The 26621-nt window shown below is 38.8% G+C and overlaps 1 protein-coding gene across 7 annotated transcripts in view; it reads right to left on the bottom strand.

Moving 5' to 3' along the window:
• ANK3 (ankyrin 3) overlaps positions 1 to 26621 on the bottom strand; it is a 661312-nt gene that overhangs the window by 145826 nt on the left and 488865 nt on the right. For all 7 annotated transcript variants that reach the window (XM_073241006.1, XM_073241010.1, XM_073241011.1 and 4 more), the window contains 7 exons: positions 16322 to 16420; positions 11235 to 11432; positions 9298 to 9396; positions 6635 to 6733; positions 4745 to 4843; positions 1870 to 2067; positions 92 to 190 (listed from right to left, as the gene is read on the bottom strand). In XM_073241006.1, the coding sequence (XP_073097107.1) occupies positions 92 to 190; positions 1870 to 2067; positions 4745 to 4843; positions 6635 to 6733; positions 9298 to 9396; positions 11235 to 11432; positions 16322 to 16420 (891 nt within the window). The remainder of the gene's footprint in view (positions 1 to 91; positions 191 to 1869; positions 2068 to 4744; positions 4844 to 6634; positions 6734 to 9297; positions 9397 to 11234; positions 11433 to 16321; positions 16421 to 26621) is intronic.

Below are 26621 nucleotides of genomic sequence, written 5' to 3'. Positions count from 1 at the left end.
GTTACCATTTTGGTGGCCGCTGGTGCATTAGCAAGTGCTTGTTTTGTTACCATGGAAGTGGCCTCTTACAGGGTGGCCCATGACCTCATACCTTCCCAGCAGCATCTGGAGATGCACTTTTCTGTAGCAGGAGATTGGCTACTTCAAGCTTCCCATATTTTGCTGCCACGTGAAGGGGAGTAAATCCTTTCTGAAAAAAGAAACACAAAAGTAATGAATGGTAGAAATGACACAAAGGCATTGCTTTTTTGGAACTGATAAATTATTCTAATGATGAAGAACAGTTAAGCCTGTATTTACAGACCAAGATTGGTAGATAATAGAATCCCCTTATCAATAACGATGAGCAGAATATTTAATCTTTCTCATCCTACTGACTGAGCCACACACATCACTAATTCTGGGACTAATCAGGTATCTGACCAAGATAAAGTTAGAGAGCTGGATATAGGGCTTATTCTAGGGCCATTTTGGGATTTTACACAGTGGGAAGAATTGGTTACACAGGCGCAGATGCAATTTGGATTTGGAGGGCTTGGGAAAATTCAGGGCCAATCTGGCCCTTTCATTATCTCCCATCACCAGACTGGTGCCTTTCTATTCCCCTTTCCCTATTGCTGCATGTTCACACATACCTTCATATATGCTCCATATATATATTCTAGTCCTGGAAAGTCCATTAGCTTTCCAGGCACACCACAACACACCACTTGCTAGGTTTACATGGTATCACAGGAAAATGAACTCTGATTCAGATTCTCGCAGGTGAACTGAATAATAACTCATGTCCAATAATAATAACTGGTCCAATAAATATGCAGGAGTTGGATATTCAGAGTTAAGTAGCTGCTTCCCCTTGCTACGTAGTCCTGCAAGGATCTGGGTATCAGCCAATCAACATGCACTCTTAGGGGAGGGTCCCAAGCATGAGTCAGCAAGAGTCAGGCACTGGCTGGTCATCAACATATTTGACCTCATGAGACTATAGCCAGCTAGAGCCAGTGGGCAGCTGGCATGATGGAGGGACTAGGACACTCAAAATCTCATTTCCACTACCCGTTTCACATATTAAATGAGATCCAGGAACTTGCATCTTAACTATATGGAAGAGCCTAAAGAAACCCGGGGGGTTGGGAGGGAGTTTGAGTTAGTCACCATTTACTCACATAGTTTTCTAAGTATTTGTCATTACTGTAACTATTTTGAGCATTGATTATACATCAATGCTTCTATTCTGCATCCAAAAAAAGAGAGATACAACACCACTTTCTAGCTTTCCAGGGCACACCACAGCCCATCTTTCTATCACACTTGCTAGGTTTACATGGTATCACAGGAAAATGAACTCTGAATGTTGCATTCTGCACCTACAGAGCAACTGTGTGGTAGGTTATTACTCTAAGGCATCAGAATTAAGATTAAAAAAAATCAAACCATTAATCAGGCAAGACAATAGCAACAAAAGAACAACAAGCAAAAATAACCCAAGAAACATTTAACTCCTGATTTGCAAGTATTATAAAAGCATTGACCAACTGAGCTCTGACAATGTGGTTGGTATACTTGGCCTCAGCAAGAGAAATCTATGGTTCTGTTTTTAAACCACCATTTAATTCTATCAAATAACTTTTAAGAAACATCTGGCTCTAGATATCAATAAGGTTTCCTTAGAAGATAATGTACAGAGAAACTGAAGATAAACACACATGTGCGCACGTACACACCAAACTACCCTATTGCCCCAGGGCTCTGCTGGCCATGCTGATGACCACCCCGGAGTCCCACGTACAGATGCTGTTATACAACTTCTGTGCCTATCAGGATGTATTTCCAGGGGACACAGAAGGATTCTGAGACTCTCCTTCATACCTTTGTTGTTATTGACAGAGATGCACCGTGATCCAAAAGGAATGTGGCTACGTCCTCATGGCCCTCTCGGGCCGACAGGTGGAGTGGGGTGTACCCAGAAGTTGTGGCTGCATTGGGAGACGCTCCTTGCTGCAACAGCTGTTGTACTATATCTGCCTTTCCCAATCTGGCAGAAATGTGCAGTGGGGTCTGGTCATCCTAAACGATAAGGTAGAAGTGCAAGGCTGATGAGCTGAGAAAACAGTGGTATAGTCAGCACACTTCGCTTAGTATCAAAGGCTGCTTTCAACTCTGATTGAATGCTACAAAGAATCTCATTTATCTCTTTCTTTAAGGTCCAGGAAAGTAGAGACAGTGAATCCAAGTGCCTTAAATACCTTTAGAGTAACCTCTTAGTATGAAAAGTGAAAGGCAGGTCTACCTATATTGCAAGTATTATAAAAGCATTGACCAACTGAGATATGATACTGCCTGCCATAATCCACTAATTTTTAACCTCTAATGACTCCTTTTTTGGGAGATGTATCCTGATAAAAGTCAAATAACTTGGAGGGCTACTACACCTCCCCAGTCATTATGCTCTCATGTGACAAGTAGAGGCAGAGGCCGGCAGCACAGGGTTGTACAGGTATCCCTGCACAAAGGCTCCCTACCAAGAGGGCTGATGGGGCCGGAAGCCAGCCTAGCCTCTGCTTGTCAGGTTACACATCCTGGCATGCATGGTCTGCATCTGCCTGGAGTGGACGGGCTCTTCCTTGCAGCTCACTCAAAGGCATGAGCCATTCACTAAGGCCTGTACCCTTAGGGTCTTATCCCCCAGTGGGAGGGGCATCTTTTCCTAAGTTACTCAAAGAAGCCCTATGGTGGGCCTCCGAAAAGAAATCCTCTACTGGAATGTGATAAAGTTCAGGCAAGTACTTCACATTGGGAAGGTAGAGAGAGAGGCTAGAGCACAGGACACTGCTTTGGAAAGCTAAGTGGGCTGATCGTCAAGGTCAAAGCAAGGGGGTCTATACAACTGGTAGGAAGCAGAAGAGAAATTAGGGGAGATGCCACAAGGAAAAATGCATATTCTGAAAACAGAAGAAGTTGCCAAAGAAAAATGTCATAAAACTTTACTATTGCCACCACCACCACCACACATTTAGTGAGCACCTACATGGCCCAGGCTCTAAGTACTCCACCTACATTAATTCATCATTCATCACAACAATCCTATGAATTGCAAGCACCACTATTCCTATTTTCTATATGAGGAAACTAGAAAAGGAAGTATGGCAGAGATATTAGTTAACTGGCCAGTGTTATACAGCCAGTAAATGGTGGAGGAGGGTACAAACCAGGCAGTCTGGCTGAGAAAGGGAGACTTAACCATGACACATACTCCCCCTTAGTGAATCCTATCCTCAACTTCAGCTTGTGAGTGAAACACAAGGCTTGATATGTAACTAACACCACTCATAATGTCAGGTTTCTTATAGTCTGTGTAGAATATAGTCTCTCTTAACCATAATTCAGGGGCCAAATCCAGCTGTCACCTGTGTTTATAAATAAAGTTTTATTAAAACACAGACATGCCCATTTGCTTATGGATTGTCTGGTGCTGCTTTTACTCTAGAATGGCAGAGTTGAGAAACTGTGACAGAGATGGTGCATCAGGCAAAGCCTGAAATCAGGCCCCTTACAGAAATGGTTTCCTGGCTTCTGTTTCTAGATCCTCCCTGAAATGCACCAATTGGTACCAGGGTACACTGGGCACCTGAGGCTTGTCGTCTGCTGTGCAGAATGGCACAACCTCTGTACCCATCTGTGAATTTTATGTTCTCAAAGCTCTAGTTGTGCTTGTTCACACACTAGTATGCTTATACTAGCTACTTCACACTTGTACTGTATTTGCATTAATTATAATATAATGACACAGTGTGCTAACAGGTAAAATATGAATATGAAAGGAAAGGCTTTACTTTCCCAAAGTTGAACGCTTTGGAGAGCCCTGAAGTTGATAAAAAATCAATTATGGTCAAATTAGATATGGTGAGGCAGCTAAACACATTGGGGAAATTTATAAAGCCTAGAAATACTCTATTGTTGAACCGCTTCACAAATGTCCCTTTTCTATTTAACATGAAACTAGAAAATTGCAGATCATGTAAACAGATGGCAAATCAATGTACATTTATATACTATAGGTTAAAATTAAATGACTGAGGCATTTATGTATTTATTTATGGTTCCTGACCTGAACTCCCATTTTGATAACGAGACCAGTTATCCACCCTGATAGTGACAGGTAAGCACGTTTCTTCTGGAGGCTGAACATCCAGCAGAGAACGAAGCATTCAAACTCAACCTTGACATTCTACTTCCACATAAAGGCAGATCCCTGAAACAACTTCGGTCCATGTCTCAGGGTTTATAGTTTCACAACTTTTAGAGAAAAAGTAAAAACTTCCTTTTCCCTTTTGTGGCTGTGACAGGTGACATGTAAGTCAAACAAAGGGGCTCAATTATGCTTCCAAATCGTGCTTGTTTTAGAAGCTCTGGGCATAAGCCCTTCTCCATAAAGTGTGAACAACACTGGACCAAGTCTAGTTTCTGTTCCTAATCTGTTAGGGACTAGCAATGTGCCAAGGACACAGAGTTCTTTCTGGCACAAAGGTTTTGTTCTTCTTAATTTTGTTAAACAATTGAATGGACAAATGTGTGGGAAAGGGGTGTTTTATATCACTTGGGTAGAGACTTCTGTGATTGGAGATTGTTCAAATCACAACCCCAAAGAGGGTTTCTTAAAGAGATCATGCATGTGTTGGAAGTTTTTTTTTTTTAATCAAGGGATTTTCCCTCAGTAGCAAACACTGACATCTACTACACATACCTTAGCTTTAGCTTCTACCTGAGCTCCGTCTTGCACCAGATACCGCACGACTTCAGCTTGGCCGGACCGGGCTGCCATGTGTAGCGCGGTTTCTCCTCTCTGGGGAACATGAGCCAAAGGTGATTAAGTGCAGCTCCGAGAAGAGTGGTGTATTCTATTTGCATAAAGCTTATGATGTAGGTTTTTTTAAAAATGAAAAGTAGTTCTAAGCACTTCCTTATTGAAAACTAGTAAAGATAGAAAATTAAATACACAAGAACTTCACAGAATCCTGGTTTGTGATGGAAGAACTGGTTGTAGCCCTAGGGAGTTAGTTACCAGCAGTGTCAGCCATGTTCCTTACTAATCTACAGTGTGGCCTCCTCAGGGGCTGAAAGGCTAGTGCTCACAGGGCCCAGGCAGGAAGGTAAAGGAGAGAGTAGGGCAGGTGGGACATGCTGGACAAGACACCCTGCCCGTGAGAGGCAGCTGCTTGCTGGCCTCTGCGTACTGCTGTGGTGGCTCTGCTGGGTGCTAGCCACATCACGCCACACAGTCCTATTTGTCAAAAGCGGGGCAGTCTGGATATTTGTGTACACTTTTTAAAGGCTGACCACAAAATCAGAAATGAAAACAAAACAAAAACTCTTGCAAGGGCAACATAGACACACCCGAGAGCCAGGCTTGGCTTAACAGCTTTGGTCTGCATTCCCTGCTTTATCCCAAGAGCTCAGTACATCCCAGTCTTTGGGCTTTATCCCAGGGGGTCATTTTCTTTGCCACTGGACTCCCCAATCACCCCCTCCCCCACCCAGTTTACCAAGGAGAATTTTATTCAGATTATTCATTCATTTAATAAAAATGAAAGCAATATAGAAGACATAGATAAAAACATAAAAAGTCATAAAACCCAATACATTCTCTCACACAAGTGATACGCAGCTAAACACTGATTTTATAAACTGAACTTTGTTTTATGGGTCACCCACCTCCACGAAAGGATGGACAAAGACACATTCCACATGAACTTTATACTGTTTCCTGGAAAGATGTTGAGGATGTAGTTTATGGTATTATCCTTCTGAGAGAAAACATTCTCTTTCTGGTGTTAGTATCAGGGAACAGTGTATTTCAGTGGTGAGGCAGGTCTGTGTCTGTCTCATGGATATGCTGACTTGGACAGCCAGAAGTCACAGGGCCTTCTGGAGGCCCAGCTCTGGGTGAGCGTGCAGGACCTTATGGCTTGCATTTTCTATGCCAGAATGTTGCTTATTTTATTTTTAATTCTTTGGTGCTCACAAGCACAGCTAGTGTTTCTATCCTTGTGGCCTGATGTCTTATTATTACAATGATGTCAAACTCAGAACCTTGTAAAGGATGTCGAATGCCCCATGCAGATCTGGGGTGATAAGTTACTCCTCTGATATTTACTCTGAAGCTAGTCTCATGGTTCTGCAGAGCAATGCTTAGTGTGGGAAAACAGTATCATCCAATAATCTGTGAACTGGGTTCCATGGGTTTGCTATAACATAGTCAAGCACACTAAAAGAAATTACTTTGAATTTACTTGAGATTACAGTAATGATACAGTTTGAATCACCTCCTCAACATGCAGCACTTTTTAAATCTTCCATTGCAAAAAATTTCTTCCCTCCACAGCAACTATTTTTAAAGAATAATGTACCTATAAAGTTAATGGACACAGTCCATATGTCCTAACAATTTATGGTTAATTAGTGATTGGATGGATCTGACCTTTGAAATAGAGGAAATCACAGGTACCCTCAAATTCTGTCCTTTTCAATAGTCACATTAATAGTAATTAATCATAACAAAAAATAAGTAGGTTAGAGCAATATTTGCCAGTTTCTTACATACTCACCATTAAACCTGTGTTGGAAGGATACTTACCACATTGGTGGTATTTGGTGAGGCCCCGTGATGCATTAGCTGCGACACGATATTTACATGCCCCATGAAGGCAGCAACATGGATTGGAGTAAGGCCCGACTGCCGGGGTGGGGGGAAGAGGGAAGGTGATTTGTGAGCTTATGATAAGAAGGGTCTGTCTGCCCGCCTGCCCTCCATTCCTCTCTCCTACGCTTTTCCTCTCCTCCCTCTCTCCATTTATTTTAACATAACTGTTGAGTGAACACATCAGGCAACCACTTACCACTGTCACAGATGCTATAGGCAAAATGTATCAATACATAATAATCATTTGCCTAAAGCAAGTTTTGCAATTATGAAAGGCTTATGTCATACCAATTAAAGATTTATCTCATACATTTTATATAGACCCATAAAAAAAATTTAGAGAGAAATAACTTGAAGGTCTCTTTTTTTCACTTTGCTACTAAGCCTTCCTTATCTATATGACTGTGTGTGTGTATGTGTGTGTGTGTGTGTGTGTTGTTCTGGGACATGTGATTATATACAAGTTAGTAAAACATCAGCTTTTATTTTAGATCCTAGTCTGGGCTTTAAAAATGATTGCTATGCACTCAGAACAAACTGATTATACTACACGAGAGAACATGGAACCTAACACAAAACCATCCTTCCAAAAGATGAGCAAATCGGCATTAACTATTTCATTTAATTATTTAACTTTATGAGTATTATAAATTAAGGTGATGTAATTAATGTAAACATGGTCACAAGAGTAGAACTTAATTTTCATGTATGCTTCAAATCCCCCCCTCACACTCCCATAACACTTGTACTTTTGATATAAAATGATTTCATGTTTAATTTTTCAGAATTTAATTCTGTTTACAACACAAACATCATAACTTGGTAAAAATACTGAACGTGGCTTAGAAAAGCTCACCTGTTTCTTAAAAAGAGAGTGAGAAGGAGATAACTGACCTCGACAGAAATTTGAGAAATGTCAAAACAGATGTGAAAGTAATTCTACACAATAAAAGTAAGGTAAAAGACAGAAGAGGAAGAATTGGGGTGGCCCTGACTTCCAAGAAAGGGAACTGAGGAAAATGAGGAAAAGGAGAATCACATTATAATTTGGCATTGTCTTCGATCAGCAGGGGAAGTCATTAAAACAAGTGCAAAGCAAAGCCCTCATCTAGGTCTGTACTGCTTTTAACACTCTTAGGGAGTACAGGGCTGGCAGTGGGACCTTCTCCTCACTGGCAGACCTCTCTGGACATTTATTCAAACATCAGTCAAAATCTTTTATTTCAGAGCCCATTCTGATCTTTAAAAAGGTTGCCATGTGCTGAGAATAAATTTATTATTTAAATTAATGGGGTGCCTACCATGAAGCCATAAGACTGATAAAAGAGCAAATCAGTATTTTTAACCATTTAATAGTTTAAAAATTGTGTTACAAATCAAGGCAAATACTTCATTTGCAGGTAAGAATTTGAGCCAAAGCAACAATCACTAGAGGGGATCATCTCAATTTTTATGTTTGCTATAAATCCCACAGTCTTTATTCATGCATTCAGCAAGGCTTTATTGAATGATCAACAGGGTCTACTATGTGGTGGACATACAAAGACCAGTGAGAATCAGGCCTGTCTTCACAGAGCCTGCAGTTTCTCGGGGACAAGAGGAACAGCTGGCTAATAAGTAAACCACCTGGCTAAGTGCTTTGATGGAAATATGCACAGGAAGAGGAGAGGGTCCTGAGGAGGAGTCGCTGGACCAGGCCAGCAGTGAGGGGCGGCTTCCTGAAGGTGGCCCCAGGATGTGCCTGGTCCTGAAGGATGTGCCCTGTGAAGAGGGTGAGCCATGTGGAGGGTGCAGAGATATGGACGTGAACCCAAGGGTGCCCGCTCTAGGGGAATGCCAATGGCTAGAATCCAGAGGCTGGGGTGCTGTTAGTGAGGTAGGGCTGGGATGAGCCTGGAGGGTAGATGCCAGGCTTGGTTTGGTGTGTGGAAGGTTCACCCTGATCCTTATAGAGTGTTTCTCTGTGTCGTTTGTTAACCAAGAAACCTAGAGCTAATGCTTTACAACTCAACAACAATGTGTTTCATTAATTCTGAGTTTTTATAGAGTGTAATCCTCAGTTTACAAATACCCACAAGTTGTGTTATGCAGGGATTCTCAACCTTGGCACATCTGACATTCTGAGCCAGATAATTCTGTGCTGTGGGAGACTGTTTTACACTGTGACATTTTTAGTAGCACCTCTGGCCTCTATCCCCTAGACACTAGTGGCACCATCTACTTATGACAAATAAAAATATCTACAGACATTGCCAAATGCCCCTTGGGGAGCAAATGGCCCCCAGGTGAGAAATACTGCATTGTAAGAGTTCATATAAGTTACACTTTCAGTGATAGTCCCTCTGGCCCTTGAGCATGAAGCATGTATTTTGGGTTATGCTTCCAGGCATGGTGATGTATTTGAATTCACCCACCCATACTCCTGTCTGTTCTCCTTTGGACTCACAGCCTCTTGGGTGAAGGGCTCAGAAAACAGTTGGTGACAATCACACACAGAACAACATTAGCAGCCTGTTGGGGATGGGGCTGGGGCACTGGCTGCTGAGACTGACTATACGCTCAGCACCCAGGAGCGCCCAGCATCCTCCTCCTCTCACCTCGGTTACAGCTTGGATGGACGCACCGTGTTTCAGAAGGAGCTCCATTACTTTAATTCGATTCTTCTTGCAGGCAATATGCAGGGGGGTAAAGCCATTCTGAAAAGGACAGAGACACATATCTACATGACTACATTCCACTGAAATCCAATTCCACTGTGCAGTAAAATATTTTTGCTAAAGTGATGTTCTGTAAAGATTTGGGGATGAGCAGAAACAATGAGAGGTTAAGCAGAATGTAGATTCTTTTCTGGAAGGATAGTAGTCTGGCTGCTCTTAGCAACCCAAGGTACCCTGGTAATTGAACAGGAAGTGAATTTTTGTCACTATCTCCTGGTAGCTAAGGCAAAATGGTTATACATTTCCTCAGGTTATTTTATTTTGGAATTCATATGTCTGTCCTTCTACCTCATTCCAAACACAGACTAAAAACATCTGTACCCAAGTATCTGTCCTCACAGCCAAAACTTCACTAATATCCATTCTGACTTCTCGGCAGCATTTTAGGGCAACTACAAGATCAGGTCTAGAATGTTTTGATTGCTTCCAGCTTTAAGATGCAAGTAGGTGCTTACTCCAAGGAAGCAGAAAGTAAAAAACCCAATGTTATTTGGACCATTTAGTTTAATATTTAATTTATTAAAAGAACCTGCTTTTCAACAAATTACCTGCTGACTTGTGCTGCCTGATAATTGAGACCACAGAGCACATTTCAGTTGCCATACTGAACTATATTCAGGTCCACTACAAAAGCTCAGGTTGAACACATGGATGTTCTCAGACAAGTCACCTGGCCATAGTCCATTCCATCATGGGCTGGCTACAAACTCCGTGTGTTGTGAAATCTTCAGAGTCAGTGGAAAATGAGAGTGAGAGCCCACACCCTGTTTTAAGGCTTTTTTTTTTCTTGTATGGAAAAATGAGTCATGATCGCTAATTTCTTTTCCTCTTTGCTCAGAATTCAAAGAAATGTTTGATACACAAGGCAGATCAACACTCCATGAAATGCTGCTCTGGTAAAAGCCCTTAGAACCACAGTGGCAGCACAGCTGCAGGGGTCCAGAGCTCCTCCCTCCTCTTCCCTGCCCTCTCGCCGTCCCCTGCCCTCCTGCCCTCGGAGCGCCAGGGCGTCTGTGGGTCTGTTCCGTTCCAACACGGCAAGCGCGCCGGCTGCGTGGGAGCAGAGACCCTTCCTAAAACGGCTCCTCAGACGACAGACTGTACCACAAAATTGCCAGTAAACTCACATGCTTTCCCTCACATTTGGTGACTTATTTTTTTCCTAACCCTGAGTGTTTATTCTGAACCAAATTTAAACAGCTTACTAAATTGGAACCATCTATTTTTTGGAAGGCAACAAACACCATCTTGTTAAGAAAACCAAACTATATATAATATAGCTAAAGGGTTAAAATAGCAAATTGTTGTAGGAGTAAAGACTACACTGACATCAAAATTTTGTTTCGAACCAGTAGGAAAAGGATATGACAGGCAATATTTCATTACCTGACATGGTTAACATAAAATTTCAGTTCACAAATTCCTAAACCTCTCATATTTAATTAAGATCAAGTTTTTTGATCCTTTTGCCTCATGCTTTTAGAACTCGGAAAAAACTTTTACTTCACAAAACTATAACTTTATCTATGATAAGATAAGGCTGACCACCTCAGTCTTTTTAGACTTGCATAATCCTTGGGTTTCACTTATACAAGAAAATTAGTGACATGGCCATAAAGAGGTTAATGATTTAGCTGCATCAACCTTGTTCATGTCAGAAATAATTTCTCAGAGGGATATTTAAGAAAGTTGGCGAAATTCACTTTGCTTAACTAGAACTTCCATTTTTGCCTCCTCTAAAGTAATCCCTTCCTGTGCAGAAGTAGTAGGCTGTCAGCAAGATGACACAGGCTGGCTTTGCCAGCTCAGCCACTCACCAGGGCTTTGGCATTGGGGTTAGCTTTCTTGTCCAAGAGCACCTTGGCGACTTTGTAATGGCCACAGTGGGCAGCCACGTGTAGGGCAGTCAGGTAGTCGTTGGTGACGTCGTCCACGGGCACGTTATGCTGGAGGAGAAGCTGGACACAGTTTAAGTGATCCCCTTGTGTGGCCATGTGCAATGGAGACAGTCCATTCTGTAACGCATCAGAAAATCAAAATTTATTGTTTTACCTTTTAAACGCAAATGTGCCAAACTCAAAATACAGCACAGATATGAACAGATGAAAACTCTCATTTTTCATACGGAAATACCCTCTTTTTTAAAGGTTCTGACAATGTGTTTTGAACTTCAGCTACTTTTAAAACCAGTCCTTCCACTCCTTATAGCAATCAAAAACCAATTTGCAAAATAATTCTTTTTTTAATTCAAAAATAGTGTGAGTTGCATTAAGGTCCATTATTTACTGCATTCTCAGTGAATTGGAATTCTTAATATTTAAGTCTGAAAAGGATAATAATAAAGGCAAGAACAGACTGGTATTCATTAGGTTGTTTTTTTTATTTGTCCTTCTGTATTACTAATACTTGATATTGAATTCTGTATTGACTCAATTAAAAAAGTAAAGGTCTGAATACAACACATTTCATTTTACATCAGTGTGGAACAAAAACTTTTCCTTGTCCACCAATCTGGTGCCCCCTTGTGTCTAAAATGAGGGAAGCTGAGGCTTTGACCAACTCAACTAAAAGCTTGCCTCAGTTAGTTTAAATCAACTGGGCTCAGTGACATGGTTAATCACATGCAAAACAAATGAGTTAAAAGTTCATTTAGACAACTGAGAGAAGATATGAATGGGGTCAAAGGAAAATAAAACTTTTAAAAGGTTAGAGTGACATTTAGCATTCAGTGTATGTTTCCTAATGAAGGCAAGAACAAGCCTTTAAGGATGTTAGTCTATTCAAGCATGCTCCTTTAAATATGGAGGCAAGGGGGAGGATCCTGGGAAATTCCTAGAGAATCCAATTATCCAAAAAGGCTCTTTTAATTACCCTAACATATTTTGGGAGAAAAAAGTGACAGCAAATTCAGTTTCCAAAAAAGCTATCATCAGTGAACTTTGGAAATAATGATATATTAAATATGCACTGAGGATCTAGGTGTTTCTGAGTCTTCCGAGCCAACATCTTTCCCATAATTAACCTATGAATGACTTAAACCTGATTTCAAGATAAGAAGAATCATGCAAGCCTTCCTTTCGTGACTCTTATGGCCTCATTCATTCACTGTCATATGTTTCGATTATCTGTGTTCCTTGAGAGCAAGAGGTTCATGGGTTATAATTTACCCATGCTGCCAGAGAGCCTTGCATGTAGAGAAAGATATCAATAAATATTTATGTAAATTTAAAGACTTCATACACTGTCAGGATATTTCTGCCTAGAAAATTCTGCTCAAACGTTCTGAACCGAAGTAAAAACTAAAGTGCAACAAAGGATGGGAACATTTCTCATCTGAGATACTGCCACCCACCAGCATATGTACTATTTTATTTCCTGCCAAGACATCCCTTTGCTTTATGTTTTGATAGTCCTAGAGGAAAACACAAAGTAAACAAGGAAACAATATGAAAGGACAAATGACTTAGTAGAAATGGAGGCAGTGTCAACAAAAGAAGGAGCTTCCCTAAGGACACACACAACAACCAATCTATGAGTGGGTAACTGTTAGGTCCCTGGGAAGGGATAGGAAGAGAGTGATGCTCATCTGCCCTGTAGAGAGGGGTCGTGTTCATATGGCATCCATCAAGCTAAAAATATGGACCAAGGTGATGGGTTTTCTTGGCTCAGAAGAATGAGAGACTTGAAGACTTAGATGGTCTTAAAGTTAGAAATGTATTTGTTCGCTTAGTATTCATTCAACAAATATTCAATGAAGGTCTACTATATGCCAGCTACCACTGCTTTAGGTGCTGGGGGAACTGTACTAAATAAGGCAAAATTCTTTTTTTTTTTTTTACTGAAGAGAGAGATAGCAAACAGGTACATAAACCAAGGAGAAGGCCTCTCTGAGAGGAAGACATTTGAGTTGAGAAATGTACAGAGACTGTGAAGATCTAGGGCAAGCTGAGGGAACACAATCTGAGGGGATAGGAAATGAGAACAAACAGCATATTTGAGAAAGTGAAAGAAAGCTGGTTGGCTGGAAGACAGGAAGGAGAAGAATGAGAGCAGATGAGGCAGGGAGGCAGTCCAATCCTGGTAAGGAATTTCTTCTCAGTGCAGGGGGAAATTCCAGATAAACATGGTGGATGTGACGTGTATGCGTTTCCATCCTTTCCCAAACCACTCTAAAGCTGAAGGAATTTAACGGGTAAGGTCCACGAGGGCACACACCTGTGTGCATGTACACCCACACACCCACATGGGGAAAAAATTAAACAAAAACAGATGCGTGATGTCTGCAAATTTTAGGAAATGAAAAGAGGATTTAAGTGCATTTACTCATCTAGCAGAAGAAAAAAGGCTGAGACTTAGTATCTCTGGAGGGATATAATCAGTGGAGTGCTGGTAAATGTTGAACAACAGCTTTTGGGAACGAAAACCTCGGAGATGTAGCTTTTGTCAGTTTTCATGGTGTAAAGATGCCTACTATGACTAATTCCAAGCTATCAATATGAAGTTACTGAATATGAAATTGGGAAGACAGGCTCCACAATAAGCTCACCAATCTAGGTCCAGCATACTGCTGGGGGTACTAAAGACAACTGGTTTACTGCTCAAATGCCCAAGAGGTCAGGGCTATGGAAACAGTACTTTGGAAGATAAAGATGAGGTTTGGGGTTGAAAACAGGATTGGTCACCTGCAATATGGAGCTGTCAGGTTTCCAGGCCCGCTGACCCAGCAAAGCCAGGTGACTGCTCCTTCATACCTTGCAGGAAACCAGTTTAGCCTCTGGAGAAAGTGAACCAGAGAAATTCTGGATGCAGGTAGTCAGGGCAGAGCAGAGGGCATTGGTGAGGCTCTGGACCGAGAACAGGTGCTCACGGAAAAAGGGAGGGCATTTTAAGTGCCAAGAGTATGGTCTCTAGACTTAGGCTGCCTAGGTTTAAATCCTTGTTCTGCAACTAGTGGACATATCTTGAGAAAGTTACTTTCTCTCTTTGGGTCTTAGTTTCCTCATCTATAAATGTGTATAATAGTAATACTAGTACCTCATAGAGTTATTCTAAGTAGTAAATGGATGAATATATGAAAAGTGCTTAGAACTTGGTATGTGGGTAATCACTATGTAAATATTAGTTAACATACTTCTGATTAAAGTATGCATAGAAGACAGGGAGACTGATAGCCTCATTTCCTTTTTCTTAACCCTAAATATATTCACACACATGTACACTGCAAAATACTGGAGAATTCCTTGCTAAAAAACCTGAACTTTCCAGAGACATTAGAGGACTCCTCTGACCTGTCACCTGACATATGAGTGGAGCCCACCTACACAGCTATAGAGCTTCCACTCAAATGTTAGTGCCTGATACCTATGGTCAGATATAGACATTGCTGGGAGACCTCCAATATGAAAGAGAGAGACAAACCCAACAAAGAGAAAAAAGGAACTCTGAGGAATTAGGGACAGATGAGACGCAGAATAAAATTAAAGAAAAGGTATCTCGAATGTTCTCAGAAAGGCAATAGGATCTATTGTATCCATAAAACAAGAATTGCATGTTTTAAGAAAAGAAGCTATCAAAGAACAAGAGACTGTTCTTGCATATTAAAAGCGCAGAAGAAAAAAAAACCAATATTTCTTAGGAAAAAACATAATAATGAAATGAACAATAGGAGATAAGGATGGGAAAACAACCTGACTTCTAAGTGTGCCTGTACTTTTTGGATATAATGAAAATTAATTTTCAAGAGAACAATGGGAATTCATTGGTGGATGTTTAGGAAGGAGGCTGACATGATTTGGTTGACAATTATATGGCCACTCTGACTGCAAAATGGATTGGAACTGGATTGGAAAGGAGCCAGGGGGAGTGGAGGACCAGTAAGGAAGCTCTGACAGTGGTTCGGGAGAGATGAGGTGGCTCAGGAGGTGGCAGTGGGGTGGGAAGAAGATAGCTATAGACTGTGTGAAAGTGAAAAAGAGCAAATAGAGTGGTTTAGATGAGAAGTACTCAAAAGGCCAGATGTCACCACATACAATGAAAAACTGTGGCTGTTCAATTTTGTTGGGTAACACCTCCCATGGCTCGATCTGAACCCTGCATTTCAAATGAGGGATGGAATTGTTCAGAGCGGCTCAGTTCTATCCAGCTTCGGTAGGGCTGTTGGGTCAACGGCGACCTGAGTGCAGCAGGAGTAACATGTGCTTCTATTGTATTGATCATGTCTAGGAAGTAAAGCTCTTTATAGAGCTTAATACAGCTTCCAAACATCATGGGTTTGATTAATAAAAACAGTAGTGACTCTGAGGCAGTTCATATGTCCCAAGATGTATACAAGTATTCTCTTTCAAATAGTGTCAAATGGTTTTACCATTAAAAAACTTAGCAGAACATTAATTTTTTCAGGCAACCATCATATGTTCCTTTCAGAGTATGTCAACTTCCCCAAAGGGCCAAACAAAGTGTAATCTTTCCAGTTTCTAGTTGTATCAGTTAAATTATATTGTTGACCTCTTTGCCAATCTGTGAACTCTCAAGAAATAAAATGAGGAATGGAGAAAGACTATAGCACCCACACTTGAGAGACTATAAATCTTGGAGGCTTTCCTTCAATGATAAGCAATCATTTCTGAGCTGTGAAAATATCAGAGAGTAAAATCAAGCAGTAAGTGTTCCTGTAACAAACAAAAACAACCTAAGAAATGACTTGTGGTAGAGTCCATTCCATCTAAAGCCTTCATAAAGCCAAACTTATCTTGAGGGTCTCTAATGCTTTGGTGAAGCAGCCACTCTAATTGCTAAATTGAGACTCTGTCATTTTTCTACATAATTCAAAAGGCTAGGCTAAATAATCAGCACAGGGATGCAAAGTTAAATCCTGTCAATGTCCAAAAACTTGGAAAGAAATTACCTTGGTTTTTGAAAGAATGGGGGCAGCGCGATCGAGCAGCATTTCCACCACCTGCTCGTGGCCACTCCTTGCTCCACAGTGCAGCGGCGTCAGGCCGTCCTGTTGGACAAAGACATCCTTCAATTAGAGACGCTGGGAAATTCTGTAAGTGTAGTGTCCAGCCTTCTGTGGGCCAGTGAATTTCAAACATCTGCTCACTTATCTCATAAAATAATTTCATATTTTCAACTAAAATTTTAATAATTTTTGTAAGTAATTGTAAGTTTCTATGTTATTAGAAAACTGACATTTAAAAATATAACTGTTCCATGACTCTTTTGACTATCCCATGGAATCTAAATGCTATAAGTAATTTGGCATCCACCATAAAAAATAACACAAACTTAAAATAGGAAAATATGTAATAGGCGTTCCACACTGGTGCTTTTTCCTTCTGCATTTTTATTTCCATTCCACTTTACCCACATCATTTCATTTTAATGTCATGTAATTTTACTTGGGTGTTTTTCATTGATTACTGTATATTTCTCTGCTATGAAAATATATAAATTCAAATTTAAAAAAGGTTTAAGGATTTCCTAAGAACATAAGACTTCAAATATCAAGAATATATCACCTAATTGGAGTTATCATTATAATTATTCAAACATGATCAAAACAAAAATACAGATTTTATGATTAAATAAGAATTTATAAAGAATTCCTCTTCTAATGAGATGTATTTTTTCACAACCAGTTCACGTATCTGCTAATGCATTATTATTAGACTTCATTAGTTACTGCTAGAAAGAGACAGGGTTCAACATCACTATTCCAATTTTTGTTCTTATAAATGTTAGTACTGAGACATTTTGTCTGCATAACTAAGTAGATGGACTTTTGTTATAGCAGTATCACTAATTCTCCAAACTCCCAGATTACATGCCAAAAATCATATAATATTTTAACGGTGATTTTTTTTGTCAATGATCCCTCATAAGACAATGCTATTAGGTCCATCATTTTTACTGGCAGCAATAGAATTCCTAACCATCCAATATGCCAAAGAATTTGTTGTTCGATCATTAGAGTCAGGCAGTTCTTAACATGATACCAGTGTTTTAAGTTCCTCCCCTTAGCTCCTCCTCACCTTACCTTCCTGCTCAGAGAGGTTTTGCACCCTGGAGCTGTGGGTGAGAGTGAGTAAGAGCTAGGGAGAAAGACGTTGTATCACAGGTAAGGTGGGAAAGGAGACTCAGCAGGGAGTTAAGTAGTGGAATGTTATTCTCCTGACCTATCCAAGCAGCCACAAACCCTATGGGGAGACTATCTCACACCCCAGAGTCTGTATACCCCAACTTGAAGATTCCTCCAATGGACACTTAACACCCACCCTAAGGACAGTCACATTTTTAAATACATCAAAATGTGGTTCAGTGTATTCAAATCACTTTCTAGATTGTGTGAGATCTTGAAAGTGAGCCTAATTATCATAATGTATAATGTAAAGGTACAACCCTATTTCTGAAGTACCAGCCAAATCTCAGAATTAAAATGCCTTAAAAATGAAACTTGAATTGTAAACATTACATATGTTGATCTGAATATTCTTTGAGCATATTTAAATATTCTGCCTTTTATGCTGATTTAAAACATTAGCTCTTCTAAACCAGAGTAAATCAATATAATAGTCCTTGAAGTTGCAAATAGCATTTTACTAATAAAATAGAATAAAATAAAATCAGAGAATAAAAAACACCATTAAGTCCAAATGTCTTCCCAGTAATATGAAACCTGAAAATATTTTTAGGACAAATAACACAACCACATCTATTTTCCACCACACACACACACACACACACACACACACACACCCCACAGCATTTCACACAGGCCCTGCAGTATAGTGATTGTCTTCTGTGAACCAAAAGGTCAAATTTGTCTCTTTCATTTTTCTCCTACCTACTCTAAGATATAAGAGGCAACCCAGTATGTGTAGACATTTTCAACAGAACTATGTAGACAGAAAAAATAATTATTTTAGCCCAACTCATTTATTCTTGAAAATTATCTTTCCCAAAGCAAAATGCTACATACTGAATGTAACATGTTTGGCTGTCTAATAACAAATCCATTTTAAACCCTTAATCCTTTGGTGTCTATGTTCTTAACAGATGCACATTTTCACTGATTTCATCTTTTTTAAAAAAGCTTTAGTTATAGAAAATTTGAAACGTCTTCAGACGAAAGTAGACTGAATGGTGTAGTAAGCGTCTAAGTTACCTCATGATCAATTTGATTCATCTACATCCTAAACTTTTCTCCTTTCTTTCATGACTTTGAAGCAAATTCAAGATATTATATCATTTTATCCTGACTACCCCAATATGGGAGGTATAATAGTTCATTTTATAAATAAGTACACTAAGGCTCAGAGATGTTGAATTACTCATCTTAGGCTGCAAAGGTTGAATTCCGACTGTGTAAGACCACCAAGCATGTCTTGGGAAATGATACTAAGACAAAGCCTCTCTGCTCAAACTTCCAGTCTCTCTTAGTCTTCCTTTATATACACGCTGCAGCTGCTATCTCTGATCTCTGGTGTTTAATTTATTAAAAACTTAAAGAATCTAAAGGCAAAGCTAGGAAAGGTGAATTTTTTTCTTCTTCAGTGCAAGAGCTGTGAAGAGCCATTGTTCTGGCCATTGTTCCTTTTATTAACTTGATTAAGTTGGCTAGTTCTCCAAGGTAGGGCCCAGCAGTTCAAGCTCACCTGCAAAGAGCTATCTAAAAAATACGGCTCTTCCAGCTGTAGTTCTACTCGTAGTGGTTTAAACATTGATTACAAGTGGCTGACTCCTTTGGAACTTCTGCAAACTAGCTCTGAAACTTTAAAAAAATGCATGGCTCTTCAAACAGCCAGAATCCCGGCAGGAGAGATGCCTCATTAGGAAGCTGTATGAGCTGTTGTGTCAGCCTGGCTGTACAGGCAGTGCCTGCCTGGTGGCTGGGACTTTCACAGGTCAGTGGAAAACTAGTGCCTAGAGTTAATGTAAGATTTTAATTAGTTTATCATCACAGTTTTTACAGTCACAAAGGAGACCGAGACAAGACAAGCTGATCCATAGTGAGAATGAAAAATAACTCCCATGTAGTGATTCACACTTCATTCAGTTAAATAAAAAAGAGGAAAATGGACAGGCATTGACTTAATACCTATGTTTTGGACGAAAATATTAAACATTTAAATTTGGAACTAATTTCTTTGGGTTTGAAATAGGTATGGCTTTCCTGAAGCACTGCTCTGATTAGGATATCCCTGTGCTCAGGAAGATCTTTAATAACTATTATTCATCCTTCAGTCAAGTCAAAAGTCCTCAGATTAGCGTTCGGTCTTCCAAAATCAATCGCTGCTGTACTTGGCCTGCTAATTTCTTTCACTTCTCCCCCGGTTAACAAATGGCAGCTCTGGACTAAAGCCTCTCACTTTATTGTTCCCTTGCTTTGCCCACAGTCCTGAAAGTTCCCTCTCCACTTTCTCCTAGACCCAAACCTTAATGTTTTAAAAGTACAGTTGGCCCTTGAACAACAGGGTTTAAACCACACAGGTCCTCTTACATGCAGATTTTCAAATAAATATACCGGAAAATCTTTGGAGATCTGTGACAATTCGAAAAAACCTGCAGGTGGGCCACATAGCCCAGAAATACCAAACATTTATGTCATGAAGTAGATGTAGATACTAGCCTATTTAATCATTCACTACCATAAAACAAACAGGAGGCTATTAGTAAAGTTTTTGGGGAGTCCAAAGTCATAGGCTGATTTTCCACTGCATGGGGTTTGGCACTCCTAAGCCCTATGCTGTTCAAGGGTCAACTATAGTGTTTCTTTCCTTGTCCAAAACTAGATGTAACCATTCTACCTTCAGGACTCCTGCCTTATTTTATCTGAACCTCTTTTGGGGAACCTATAACTTTTTCCCTGGTATTTTAGTTATTTATAGGCATGCATTATCATTTCAACTAGTCTGCTTCTGAGGACAAGGTTATTAGTTTAAGGGATATTTGAATCTCAGAGACAGTAACTCAGTACCGTGTCCATAAAAGTCACTTAATACAAATGACAAAGTGAATGGGACTTTTAAAAATGTTTGCTAATTAGTTGTTTAAAAATTTCTTTCCTTTTTATCCTGTTTAAGTCTAATTTTGTACTTCATAAGTGCTACAGAAATATCTTGTCTTTTCTTGCAGGAGGAACAAAATTCTCAATGGGTAACTGGCTTGTATATTGGAATTAGACTAAAGAACATGACTTGGTCTTTTTAGCTCTCAGGATAGTAAGATAAGAAGTATCAGAGTAGTTGCTCTATGTAAGATTTTTTTCCCTCTAGTTCATAATAATATAAGCTTAAAAAAAAAGCTATTTTGGTTATTGTGCTTTACAGCATGGGAGTGAATTCTGGAATACAATTTCCCTAAAATTAAAGCAATGCCTATTCCAATAAAAATAAGGATTCTTACCTACTCCCAACTCTAGGAATTCACAATATATGTTGTCACTTAGAATGGGTCCTGGACCAAAAGGCAGTTTCTTTAGCTCCAGCCTCCAGCTAAAAAAATTGTGTCAACCTCCAGTTGAAAAATACTGGACAAAGGCAATATTGGGGGCTCAAGGGAGGGTGTCTCTAGAGGCAGCATATGCACTTGGACAGGAGAGAGGAAGAGAGGGATGCTGGGTTGCCATAGTAACATTATGGGAGGGAAATGAAATTGCACGGGGTTAGCAATTTTTTTTCCAATGCTCCTGGATTTTTAAAGCACCAACATAATGAACAAGTATTCCCCTGGGCAGAATTATGAAGCAACGCAAACCGGCTAGTCTAGATCTCATATTTCCTTTCAGTGACAGTAATCTTATTGGTGCAGTGGGGAGCTGCACTTTACTGGCTGAACAAAATGCTCTCTTGTGTTAGCCTAAGAACAAAATCTCACACACCCGAAGGTCAAAAAGACTTTCTTTCATGTCTGGTTTTTCTGAAAAGCATGCAGCAGAACATTAAGGTATCATACCTAAGAATATTGAACCCAAAATATGTCTTTAAGAGGTCAAATTTGCTCAAAGCCGATACTGAAATGACACAAATTCTTGACCTGGAAAGTACATTCAAAAAAATACTTATTTTGATTTGGATCCTCTAGTTCCTTTCTTGTCTTTCCCCTATATCATGGATGTAAACCAGAATGTGATATTTAATTGAAAAATGAAAACAATAAAGAAAAGGTAGATAGAGCTCAGGGGAGTTATAGCCAGAGATAAATTAAAGGACATCAATTACAGTTTAACAGAAAAGCTATTCTCAGATCTGTATTTTTCATTAAAAATTCTGACTGTATCCTCATTTTGTGCATCATAGGCAGTTTTTAGATTTGGCCTAAAAGGAATTGAAATAACATTTTTTGAAACCCCTCTATTGTCATAGGCACTTTATATTTATGATCTTACTGATTCTCTACAACTCATGAGAAAAGCATGAGAAGTTCTACTGACAGAAGAGAAAGCTGCTCCAGAAGATTACCCAAGGTCACATGGGAGTAACTGGTTGGAATTAGAATTTACACTTAGGCTTGCCTCCATCAGAGGGACTGGATTCTTTCTATTATACAAGTAGTCTCCTTTTATTATCAAGAATTCATTTCATTTCTGCCATTTATATATAGAGACAGAAATACCTCCTTCTAATTCCCTTCCTTGTTGTCCTGCCATGCATTCTGTATGGTTAAAGTTAAACTAAAATAAGGTAAAAATCCTTCTGTTCTCTCTGCTTGGAAAACTACAGCTTTCCTGGAGTCTAGAACAAACTGCCTTATGCTATTTGTTGTGCATTTTTCCACTGTGTTGTTTGTGTTTTTTGTCCCTAATATCTTGTCTTCTTTAGGGTTGAGTATTTAGTATTCTAACCATTGAACATCATAAATATCTTTGGCTATCTCTTCCTTTGGCTTTTAACTAAAACTTTTTTTTTTTAGTGGTTGCCGTGGGGATTACAATATATTCTTATCAGTCTAAATAATGTTACATTATTCATTATATTGTTATATGGTAATAATATTAATATATTATGTATTGAATTAGTACTGTATAACTTCATGTGTAATATGAGAATTCTGCAATATTATAATTTCATTTACAGTATTATTTCATCTTTGGGGCTTTTTTTTTTTTTACAATGCCTCTTTTTCTCTAGTTGCTTAAAATTTTTTTACCTGACATCCAGCAGTTTCAGTATGATGTGTGTCAGAGTGTGTGGTTTTCTTTTTATTTATCGCCCTTGGGGTGTGCTAAATTGTAAGCTGGGTCAGGGGGTTGCAGTTTATGATTAAATCTGCAAATAAATAAAGACTTCTTTTCCTACCCTACAGCCTCTTGGACTCCATTGTATGTACTTAGCTTGCTATTATTCCACAGGCTGTTGCCATGGTGTTAAATTGATTTTTAATCTTCTTGCTTTCTGTTCTTCAGATTGGATGATTTTCATAACATCTTCAAGTTTACCAATTCTTTCTTCCTTTGTATTCATTTATTCTGCTGTTTATCACATCCAATGAATTTTTTAAAAAATTTCAGATATTATGTTTTGCAACTGTAGGACTTCTACCTATTGTTTTTAAGGTGTCCTTATTCCTCCTGAAATTCTTTTCTTCACCCATTATATCTATCTTTTCCTTCAGATTAACACTCATCATAGAGTCAGTTAATTCAAACATCCGAGCTCTCTGTGGGTCTCTATTATCTAACTTTTCTTTCGAGTTTAAAAGTCACATTTTCTTCTTTTCTCTAATTTTAAAAGTAATTTTAAAACTAATTTTAAAATCATGTGTTGGATGCTGTTAATAATACGTTATTAAAAATTCTAGAATGTATAGGGAGTTGGTTTTAAGCTTCCAAGAACAAGTATTTTTCAGTTTTGTCCTTATTCCTACAGATTCCTGTAGTCCTGGGGTCTAGGTAAAACTTCTAAAATGGCAGAAATTCTTCTGGAGTTCCAGTAAAAAGCCAAAGATGGTGTCAAGTCTCTCTGATATGCTAATTCTGTGTCTCCTGCAGCGGGTAGCTGCTGCACTTTCTTTTCAGCTTTCAATCTCTTAGCTGTCATTTTCCTCTGGCCTCCTTCCAGTTTTATTGTGCACACACATGTTCAAGGGTCAGCCAAGGATTGTGTGGAGTTTCTATGTTGATTTCAGCAGCTCCCTTTGTGGTTCCCTACTTGCAGTTTTTTGCCTCTAAATATCCAGCCATTCTCACAGCCACAAATTCGATATTCTGTCCTCAAGACAAAGAACCTATGACTTTCTGCATGAGTTTCTATCCCAATTCACTGTGCTGCTAGGGAGTACCCGCCATATAAATATAGATTTCATCCTGTGTTGTTTAATTCTTTCATAAGTTGAATTCACTCCAGCTTACCCCTGCTTTTGATGGCTTTTCAGGGGCTCCAAATAAGTTTTTAAAAAAACATTTTCCAGAGTTTATGATTTTTCTCAGCAGGCTTAACTCACTATAAGCTATTGCACCACTACTTGAAGCCAAAGCTCTCAAACATTTGAGGGAAAAAAATGAGCATGTGGTTTCTACACACTATACCATCATAGTTTGTGTTTAGTAATATTCCTTTTATGAATAGATAACAGAATTCTTATTTCCAGTAGGTAGAAACTGAATAACTTATTATAAAATACAATTTCAAATATATAGAGTTGCTTTTTATGTAGTCCTTAGAAAATGTTACATGGAGAAAAAAAACAATTCAAATTAAGGTTCATAATTAAAATAACAATAATGACTTATTTATTGTATTTTTGGGAAGGAAAATAAAGATGTTTATGGTTGATAACTATAGAGTACTTGACTACAGTAACTTAAAGGAAATGGGATGTGAGCATTACCAACATACATCACGGGAAAATAGGAGAAAAGTAGATTACTTTCTGAGTACCAGCACTTGGAAACACATAGCAATTAACTAAAAAACTGCTGTCCTGAGCCTGCTTTGTAGATTCTTTAAGAGAACCAGGCTTCAGTGGCATATGAAGTTTACCCAGTACATTTAGATCTCTAGTTTGGAAAGGAAAAAGAGGTTTCTAATCTGGCATGAACTCAGTAGGAGAAAGAGTGTAAAAAAATCTCCTGTCATCTTTTCAAAACCCTTCGCAAATCTCAAAAACATGCTTTCCTTCAAAGAGACTTTCCTGTTTGGAAAGTGAAGGGCATTTCATGATGGCTCTTCCTTTGTTTTTTCTTACTAAGACTTAATTTTTTAAAGAAGTTTAGAGCAAACTTGAGGGGAAGGTATCCCTGGTCTTTTCCTTCTTTGAATTCAAATAAATACTTTCAATTAATTTTAACATTTGTGATATAAAATTAAAAATTAATATGTATTTGAATGACAAAGGAATATTTTTAAATTAGTCTTGATGTAGAAACTGAGTCTTCTGCATTATTTCAAATGCTCTTGTCAACATGTCTACATTAGAACTCGAAAGAGGAAGTATAGCATTAGACTGCTTGACCGAGACTATTTTATGACCAAAAAATTTAATATTTTCTTGAAGGATTTACTTTTAACCAAGGCAATCACACTTCTAGAACTATAATGGAAAGCAGAAGTCAATTTCAATATTTCTTTTCCCTTTATGTTTAATCTGAGTACTATATAACCAGTTGCATATCTGGGAAAGAATAGGCTAAAATTACAGGACATCCAAGTACCTTCTGACACCGTGCCAGAACAGTAAGAATTTAACAACCGATAGGCTTGAGGTATTTTGAAAACTTATTATCTACCTGAGCATAATTATCTCCTCATACTTATGAATCAATTAGATGCCATTAACTTCAGGGGGCAAAATTACATTACCACAGGACCATTATAAAGTCAAATAAATTAAGACATTTTGGCAAATGTAACACTAAGGAGTGTATCTTTTCTCCATATTATTAGCAAATACTTATGAAACACCTAGTATGTGCCAGGAAGTGTGCTAAGTGGTACAGATGCCCACTAAGATGAAAGTGGGCATCTGAGGGGTGAAGGTGTGACGTTGGCTGTAATGTTGAAGTTACAGATTGTATGAGGATATGGGCAGTGGCACCTTCTACAAAGGCTGAAAGTCGGGAGAAACATGATTAGGGCCCTGTTCTGGGAATTCCAGTATTGTTATTTCTGACTCTACCTGGAACTCCTGACTCTTCTTTGAAGCACTAAATATAAGCATGGTTGCCTTTGTTACTGCATGGAGAAGAGTCAGTAAAAAGAGATAGAGAACTTGGAAGATGCCACAAAGTCTTAAAATGGTTCTAACTTAGGGTCCATATATTGAGCCTCTGATTTGGCTGTGAACTGATGCAAAAGAAAATGAAAATGACAGGACACCATTGGTTCCAAAGTATTTTCCTCAGTAAGTACACAAATACACATGCTAGCTGTGCCCAGAGAGTTAAATGAAAAGAAATAGAAGGTATCATAAGTAGCTTCATATCAAAGCATTTCACTCCACACAGGAACAAATAAAGCCATGCAGATCTTGTTGAAAAAATAAATTTCATAAATCATTTTAAAATGAGGCTGTGGCATAGAGGCCAGATTGAAAAATATGCCTTGATATGTGTTTATATCTCAGTACATTTGCATCATTATTAGAAATACTCTACATACTTTTGTCGTTCTGTAGGAGAATACAATAATAAGCCAGTTGATATTAGTCAGCATCATAGGGCTAGGAAAATAGGAAAAGCTTTTTTGAAATGAGCTAAATACACACAGAACCACAGCCTCTGGTTCATCTGATCCTAGCTAAACTGGTTCAGGAAGATTCATGCATAATCATCTTCCCCTGTCCCCCAGCTTTATTAAGATGTAAGTAACATGTAGCATTGTTTAAGTTTAAGACGTACAATGTGATGAATTGATACATGCATATGTATTATTAGCTCAACACAGTCTTCACCTCATATAAATTTTGTTGTTGTTAGGATGAGAACATTAAAGTTCTACTCTCATAACAACTTTTAAGTATATACTACAATGTAGTTAACTATAGTCACCATGATGTACTGTAGACCTCTCCATTTATTCATCTTATAACTGAAAGTTTATATCCTCTGACTAATATCTCTCCATTGCCCCCCAGCCCTCAGCCTCTGGTAATCACTATTTCACTCTGTTTCTGTGAGTTTGATGTTTTTAGATACCACAACTAAATGATATCATATAGTATTTGTCTTTCTCTGTCTGATTTATTTCACTTAGCATAATACCATC

The sequence above is a fragment of the Manis javanica genome, chromosome 7 (genome assembly GCF_040802235.1).
Source record: "Manis javanica isolate MJ-LG chromosome 7, MJ_LKY, whole genome shotgun sequence".
Taxonomy (NCBI): Eukaryota; Metazoa; Chordata; class Mammalia; order Pholidota; family Manidae; genus Manis; species Manis javanica.
The sequence above is the reverse complement of the archived record's forward strand: the minus strand, read 5'-3'. Positions and strand labels throughout refer to the sequence as shown.